Here is a 7,520-nt window from a genome sequence, read left to right as displayed (position 1 = left end):
TTGAGCCACCGCGCCCGACGATGTTTGTTTTATAAGCAAAAAAAGTGGAGGACAAAACTCAACGGGGAGATAAAAAGCTGCATTCTGCTCGCTTTGATGCTGTTTCATTCACCCAACAACAAAACAGAGATGGACGCTCTCAGACACGCTTGTGTCACAAAGGTCACGGTCTACCCAGGGAGTCCAAAGTGACTTTACACCCAAGAGAATTGTCAGGTATGTGGTATGTAAACCACCGCTACAAAGGAATATGGCTTTCATGGGCAATAAATAAGGAAAGCTCGTTGTTCACTCAAGCAGGCTGAGCCCTTGAAAGCTGGGCTCTGCTGCTCACTCTTGGCTAACCTCAAAGACTGCAAATCTCCATCCTCTGATGGGAGGCATGATTTCTGCAGGTAGTCTGAAATCACTTAGCAGAGTGTCTAATAATGGATCAAAATGAGTTAAAGTAACAAAACTGATGTACTAAGAACTGGCTCAAAGTAATCCAATAAAAACCAGCATTACTTTTTAATTTTTAAAGTTTTTTTTTTTTTTTTTCAATCAATGTTGACCAGGTTGGCCTCGAACGTGTAGCCTCGCCTCCCCGAGTGCCAGGGCAACCGGCCTGAGCCACCGCGGCTCCCGTACTTTTTAATTTTTAAAAAAAATTTTTTGAGACAGAGTCTCGCTCTGTTGCCTAGGCAGGAATGCAGTGTCACGATCTCAGCTCACTGCAACCTCCACCTCCTGGGCTGAAATGATCCTGCAACCTCAGCTGGGACTATAGGCATGTACCACCATGCCTGCCTAAGTTTTTTTTTTTTTGCTGAGATGGGCTTCGCCATGTTGCCCAGGCTGGTCTTAAACTCCTGGTCTCAAGGAATCTGCCCATCTAAAGTGTTGGGATTACAGGCGTTAGCCACTGCACCCAACCAAAAATCAGCATTCCATTTTAAGCTTACTAATATATTAACAAGGCATTATTTTTATCTATAATATTCTTGGTATTAAAAAATATGCAAAGAAAATCAGCTTTGATCCCATCATGCTATGCTAGCAACTTGGTGTCTTTTGCAGCTTTGTCAAGGCATCACTGGAATAGGCAGGCAGTTACCCAGGCACAGCCTCAGAGGCCAGTTCTCACCAATAGTTTGGTATGGTATGTTTCTCCTAGGGGGAAGAAAATGTCGGGGGATGTCCTGCTCATCGTGTGAGTCACACTACGTAGGGATATGAAGGGACAGAGAACAAGGTATATGTGGAGGTTTCCAGGAGACTCGCAGAGGGTGTTGCAGGCAAAACACTAACGAGAAATTTCGTCTGGGCCCGGTCAGGCAGGGAGTAATTAGAGTGCCACAAAACCCAGGCTTAAACCAACAAGTGGGGGACAGAGACAACAAAGGAGCTCCTCCTTTTCCCTGTACAGAATGAATTCATGGAGGAGAGGGACTAGATTCAAGAACAGATGGAGGCTGTGGCTGGGCTTGGACTGGGCCTAGAGAGTTTTGTTATTTTTATTTTTTGAGACACAGTCTCACTCTCTCGCCCAGGCTGCAGTGCAGTGGCACAATCTCTGCTCACTGCAACCTCCACCTCCCAGCTTCAAGTGTTTCTCATGTCTCAGCCTCCCAAGTAGCTGGGACTACAGGTGCGCGCCACCACACCGGGCTAATTTTTGTACTTATAGTAGAGATGGGGTTTCACCATGTTGGCTAGACTGGTCTCCAACTCCTGACCTCAAGTAATCCACACACCTCAGCTTCCCAAAGTGCTGGGATTACAGGCGTGAGCCACTGCACCAGAGCATTTTTAGACAGGGCTTTCCAAACCAGTCCCATCTGATGAGTGCCACAGGAATTAGGGAGGGACGGGCCGAAGGGAGGGTAAATGATAATAAAAACCTGCTGAGTCGGGTGGGTTGCTAGGTCCCCAGCCCTACTTCACCTCCAGCAGCTCTACTTTTATGTTTGACATATTGAGGTTTCCAGGATGATTTTACTTAACAGGAAGGAACTCCACTGCTAAAGTCAGTAGAATTATAGTAAATAATTCCAAAGTCCATGAGAACTTAGTCACCATGGACACTACCACAAACACCCCTGAGAAAGTACTCTTAAAATCTGGATCTTAATTTTCCCAAAGGTCCAGAGAGTTGCAGGGGGGAAACCTCAGGGCTCTAAGTGTCTCACTCTTCTGATGCAATTCCATCTGCTCCCAGAAGTGGACAGTGAGGCAGCAGGCAGGTTACAATTATGTCATGCACGGATTGTTCTCATGCATGACAGGGAATCCAATCGGCTTCTGTAGCTCTCAGAATAAGCTCTTCCATAAACAGGAAAGCCCCTGGGATTGGGAGACGCTCTGGTGGCATTAGACACATTAGTTATCAGGAGGCAGGTCCTACCTTGCTAACCAGGGCAGGCGCAATAGTTTTATTGATGTGCTCAACAGCCTTTGAGACACCTAGAAGGAACAATCAAATCAAATTACTTGACATTAATTTTAAAACCAGGCTTGAGCAGCATTGCTAGAGCGAGCCACTGTTAAGGCTGACCCGGAAGCCCACCAAGGGACCTTCCATGGGACCTCTTACCCCTCTCCCCTTCCCCCCAGAATCAGAGGACTTTCCGGCCTAGTCTGAGTGCTCCTACCTAGGACCCCAGAGGGTTAGAGCCACACAAACAGCAGCTGGCTCAGAGTGATCTGACCGGTTAGTTTGCAAGACCATGCACTGGAAACACCAGCCGCAGACTAAAGGCTGTCCAATCAGTTACCTGAGTGCACAGGGCTGGTGCCAGGAACTCATTAATATACTTAACAGGTCTGGAGACGCCTGCCCAGCAGAGGAGGATGAAGAAGGAAAAATGAGAGAGACTCAGAAGAGAACCAGTGATTAAGGACTGCGAGTGAGAGACAGCAAGGGAACAGGAAAGCAGAGGAGAGCATTTAGGGGTCATGAGTTCAATCTTCCACATCTTCCACAAATGCTGACTTACTGAGCACTCATTACCACCAAGGCACAGCACCATCCTGCTCTGGGTAAGTCCCCACACAGGCCATTAAACAACGGTGACATGGTAACATGTTTGTGTGTGGACACTGCTTCTTACAGCATTAAAGCGGGACTGAACGCCCAGCACCACCACTGCGACGCCAGCCCAGTATTTCGCAACCTGATTTCATCATTGTCCCCTCCCCTGCAGCCTGTCTGGAGTTTCTGGGTCCCCCACTGAGAATGTGTGATCTAGCCCTATGTGCTTTTCTGTAATTGGGGCACATGTTCTATCTCTAGAAAGGTCAGTGTTGCACACACACTAAGTCAATTTGAACACAGCCAGAGGCTGGCTCTGCCACAGAGCAGGGCTCCTGTGAGTCAGTCAACAGGAAAATCAGACTAAATGACACATCTGTAGCTCACCATTAAGGGTAAGCCATTGGCTAGACCTTCCCTGGATACTTTCTTGCCCTTGAAGAGGCTGATGATCTGCAGGGCCCACAGAACCCTCCTGGGAGATGGGGAAACTTTTCTTTAGTTAACAGGCCCTGTTCTCATCCTTGGGTTCCTGTCCTAATCATGAAGGAGTATTTCACAGACTGGGAACAAACTGCAATAGAAACAAGCATTGAAACTCTCGACCCACAGCATGCAGGCTCAGGAACCCTGTAATCCACACATCAACTTTCCTGTCCACGTGGTGGTGCACTGCTTCCATCAACATCATGGGTTACGGGAGGTTTACCTGCCATAAACCTGCAAATGTAAGCCCCACCCAGAGAGGAGGACAGGACTGGGCAAGGCCAGGAGTGGGGCTGGAGGCAGGGAGGCCATGGGTTGTGGGTTCTAAGGCTTACCCTTCCCCATATAGCGAGTCTTATCATTGTCCCGGAGCTCTAGGGCCTCATAGATACCAGTTGAAGCACCACTGGGCACAGCAGCTCTGAAGAGACCTGGATGAGAGGAAAAAAAGACATAGTAGCAATTCAGAAATCCAGTTCCAGCACAATCCCAAGTCCCCTCCCGCCCACAAATGCATTTCTCATTAGGGAGCTGTTTCTTACTCCTACCAACTGTGTGAATTAAACGCTCTGGCCTGTTCTTCGTGCCTCTCACATATTTATGATCCTGTACTGCAGACTTTACTGCAAAGATGACTGATTCCTCTAGCAGAAGGAAAGTGCTCTATAGCAGAGCCTACATGCCAGCTGGGGGTCTTGTTAAAATGTAGATTCCGACCCAGGAAAATATGTGTACCTCACAAGCTCGCGTTGGTGCCCTGTGGATTACCACAGCAGCATTGCCCAAGAGAAATCCAATGCAAGCCACAAAGGGAACTGAAGATGTTCTGGTATTTTTTTTTTTTTTTTAGAGTCTCGCTGTATCCCCTAGGCTGGAGTGCATGGGGTGATCTCGGCTTACTGCAACCTCCATCACCCGGGTTCAAGCAATTCTCTTTCATCAGCCACCCCAGTAGCTGGGATTATAGGAGCGTGCCACCACGCCCAGCTAATTTTTGCATTTTCAGTAGAGACAGTGTTTCACCATGTTGGCCAGGCTGGTCTTGAACTCCTGACCTTAGGTATTTGCCCATCTCGGTCTCCCAAAATGCTGGGTTTACAGGCATGAGCCATCACATCCAGGCAGGTACTATATTGATGTTAAGCATAAAATTAGGGGAATTTAACTGGTTCAGGAGGAGTATCTAGCTCATTTGCTTCAGTTTGGACAATGCTAAATGCTATTTTGGGAGTTCTATGCCCAACTGGAAACTGGCAAACAGGATGGATGTGGGGGGAAGGAATAAAGATAATAAAATGCACAGTTTAATAAATGTAAGAAAGTTCCATTCATTTCAATTTCAAAATATCCGCCTCCCAACAATCTTCTAGCGTCTGGGGTCTTTTGTTGCTTTAAAGTTCATTAATTTCCAAGCAGAAAGTCCCACCCATTCACTAAGCAAACCAATCTTATTGGATGAAGGGAATTGTCGGCATCCTGTGAGAGCCTCAGGATTTCCCACAAAGCGAGTGTCCTGGAGAAAACCCACTGTGCTTGAGAGCCCACACAGCAAGCAGCCAAAGGCAGAACACAGGCATTCTTTTGCCCAGTGAAGTCGGGCCTCAAGGATCCTTTCTTCCTGAGGAGTAGGGCAGGTGCAAGGGGAAGGGAAGGGCTGGGGTTCCACTGCCAGGCCTGTGACTCACAGATGATGACTCAGCTCCGACTGGCAGTTCTCTGAGTTTAGCACCACTGAGTGATTCTGCCTGAAGCTCCTTTGCCAACCTCACCCACTCTGTCCATCACGCCATGTGCTGGAAGTAACACAGGGCTACAGAGGCACTGGATTTTCTTCTTAAAAGAAGGAATTTCACCATTCTGTTATTTTTTCATAAGAAAACTCCTCCTATGGGGATTGACAGCCAAGCAAAAATGAGAGCCTCTGCACTATTCCAAAGCCCACAGGTAAAAACTGTCCTTGATCCTTGCTGAAGAGTGATTTCTAGACACAGAGATAAGGGTGCTACATTCACACCTGCTGGCCCTCGCCTCATCTCTTTCCCTCATGGTATCACCTTACTTCAGTGAGCTATCTATCACCTCAACTGACTTAGGAGTCAACTTATGTGGTTTTAAGCCAAGCAGCTGGCAGGGTCAGATGTGGTGGCTCACGCCTATAATCCCAGCACTTTAGGAGGCCGAGGCGGGCGGATCACCCGGGGTCAGGAGTTCGAGACCAGCCTGACCACTATGGTGAAACCCCGTCTCTACCGAAAATGCAAAAATTAGCCGTGCGTGGTGGTGGACGCCTGTAGTCCCAGCTACTTGGGAGGCTGAGACAGAATTGCTTGAACCCGTGAGGCGGAGGTTGCAGTAAGCTAAAATCATGCCACCACACTCCAGCCTGGGTGACAGAGCAAGACATCTCAAAAAACAAAGAGCCAGGAAGCAGCAAGACACTGGCTCCATGCCTAAAAATCCCCCAACCCTCACAGTCAGGAATCACAACCTACTAGCATGTGCGGATACAAAAAAAGCTCACATATAGATATACATTATTTTTTTTTTTTGCCTAAGGCTCCAGCATTTGTAGAAAATTTGTAAAATGAAGCGTGGTAGAAGGAACTCTGGAAACCAAGGTGGCACATACATACCTTTTGAGGTGAAGAGATCAACTTCAACAGTGGGATTCCCACGAGAGTCAAAGATCTCCCTGGCATGGACCTTGAGAATAGACATGCTGAATTTCTGTAGGAGAAACACACAGTTCATGTTTTCCATAAGCCATAATGCTGTATTTGCTTACTCATTCAAGGAATCACTTCTGAGGTTCATGGACTACAAACAATCGGCATTGGACTAAATACTGGATGTAGGAAAGTTGATTAGGGTGGGGGAAAAAGCCCGCTGGAAAGCAGTGGGAATTCTCCTAAGTAGTTAGGGCCGAGCTCTGGAAGGCCTTAACCTATTTATGCCTAGTGTTCCATTACTGGAACGCTAAGCGTGTGGGAGTTATTTTTATCTGACTGCTCAAGTCATCGCCAAGGCCTGATTTTTCACAAAAAAGATCTGCAACCTGCGGCATAAATGGGTTAAACCGCAGCAACTGAGGTCTTGTCCTGTAAGCAAAAAGGAAAAAAAAAAAAAAAAAGAGAGAGGGAGAGAAAGCCCACAAATGTGTGTGCCCAGGGAGAATCAAATTCAAATAGATGAATGTGTTGCTGGATGCAGAGCAGCCAAGGAGCTGTCTGAAACTGACTACTGTCATGAGTGAACAATGAGGCCTGGCATGGGAATGGAAAGGAACCAAGAACAGACATGAAGGTCACAAGCAAAACCACCTAGGGTGAGGCCAAAAAGAGGGTGGGGGGACGAGGGGAAAATCTGGCTTGCAGCAGAGTTAAAACAAAATAGCGAATTAAATTTGGACATAATTCTTCAGATTAAATTTGAAGTAGCAGCAGAATATTCACTTAGTAGGTATTTAATAATCAGAAATTCTGAGTTTCGAAGTCAGGAACAATGAAGTCCTTGGACCATGCGATCTTGGCTACTGCCACTTCCTGGGACTTTCCAATGTCACAGTATTTGGGTCTTCAGTATTGTTATGTCATTAATGACAACATCTTTTATTTTAATTACTTTTTTAAGAGATGGGGGTCTCACTACGTTGCCCAGATTGGTGTCAAACTCCTGGGTTCAAGTGATCCTCCCCTGCCTTGGCCTCCCAAAGCATGCTAGGATGATTATAGGGGTGAGCCACCAGGACCAGCCAATAACGACATCTAATTTCTTCCCAAGGGGGTTTTATAATTTGTAAAGAGAGGAAAGATTCTTTGGACACCAGGATACTTCAAGGGAAGGGGTTTCCTTTGACAACACCTTAAAAACAAAACAAAACAAAAAACCGGCCGGGCGCGGTGGCTCAAGCCTGTAATCCCAACACTTTGGGAGGCTGAGACGGGCGGATCACGAGGTCAGGAGATCGAGACCATCCTGGCTAACACTGTGAAACCCCGTCTCTACTAAAAAATACAAAAAA

At 47.0% G+C, this 7,520-nt stretch overlaps 1 protein-coding gene and 1 long non-coding RNA gene across 4 annotated transcripts in view; one reads left to right on the top strand and one right to left on the bottom strand.

The window, feature by feature from the left end:
- The window catches only part of LOC105509142, a 20,422-nt gene that overhangs the window by 9,027 nt on the left and 3,875 nt on the right, over positions 1-7,520 (top strand). The window lies entirely within an intron of this gene.
- ENO1 (enolase 1, (alpha)) overlaps positions 1-7,520 on the bottom strand; it is a 16,881-nt gene that overhangs the window by 7,271 nt on the left and 2,090 nt on the right. Inside the window, exons 2-4 of one of the 3 annotated variants that reach the window (XM_011938234.1) lie at positions 6,133-6,226; positions 3,835-3,930; positions 2,387-2,445 (exon numbers count right to left, since the gene is read on the bottom strand). In XM_011938234.1, the coding sequence (XP_011793624.1) occupies positions 2,387-2,445; positions 3,835-3,930; positions 6,133-6,217 (240 nt within the window). In that variant the 5' untranslated portion in view covers positions 6,218-6,226. Of the gene's footprint in view, positions 1-2,386; positions 2,446-3,834; positions 3,931-6,132; positions 6,229-7,520 lie in introns of those variants that run through there. The other 2 variants (XM_011938236.1, XM_011938235.1) reach the window with 2 other exon arrangements.

This window comes from Colobus angolensis, unplaced genomic scaffold (genome assembly GCF_000951035.1).
Source record: "Colobus angolensis palliatus isolate OR3802 unplaced genomic scaffold, Cang.pa_1.0 Scaffold170, whole genome shotgun sequence".
Classification (NCBI taxonomy): Eukaryota; Metazoa; Chordata; class Mammalia; order Primates; family Cercopithecidae; genus Colobus; species Colobus angolensis.
This window is presented reverse-complemented; position numbering and strand designations above follow the sequence as displayed.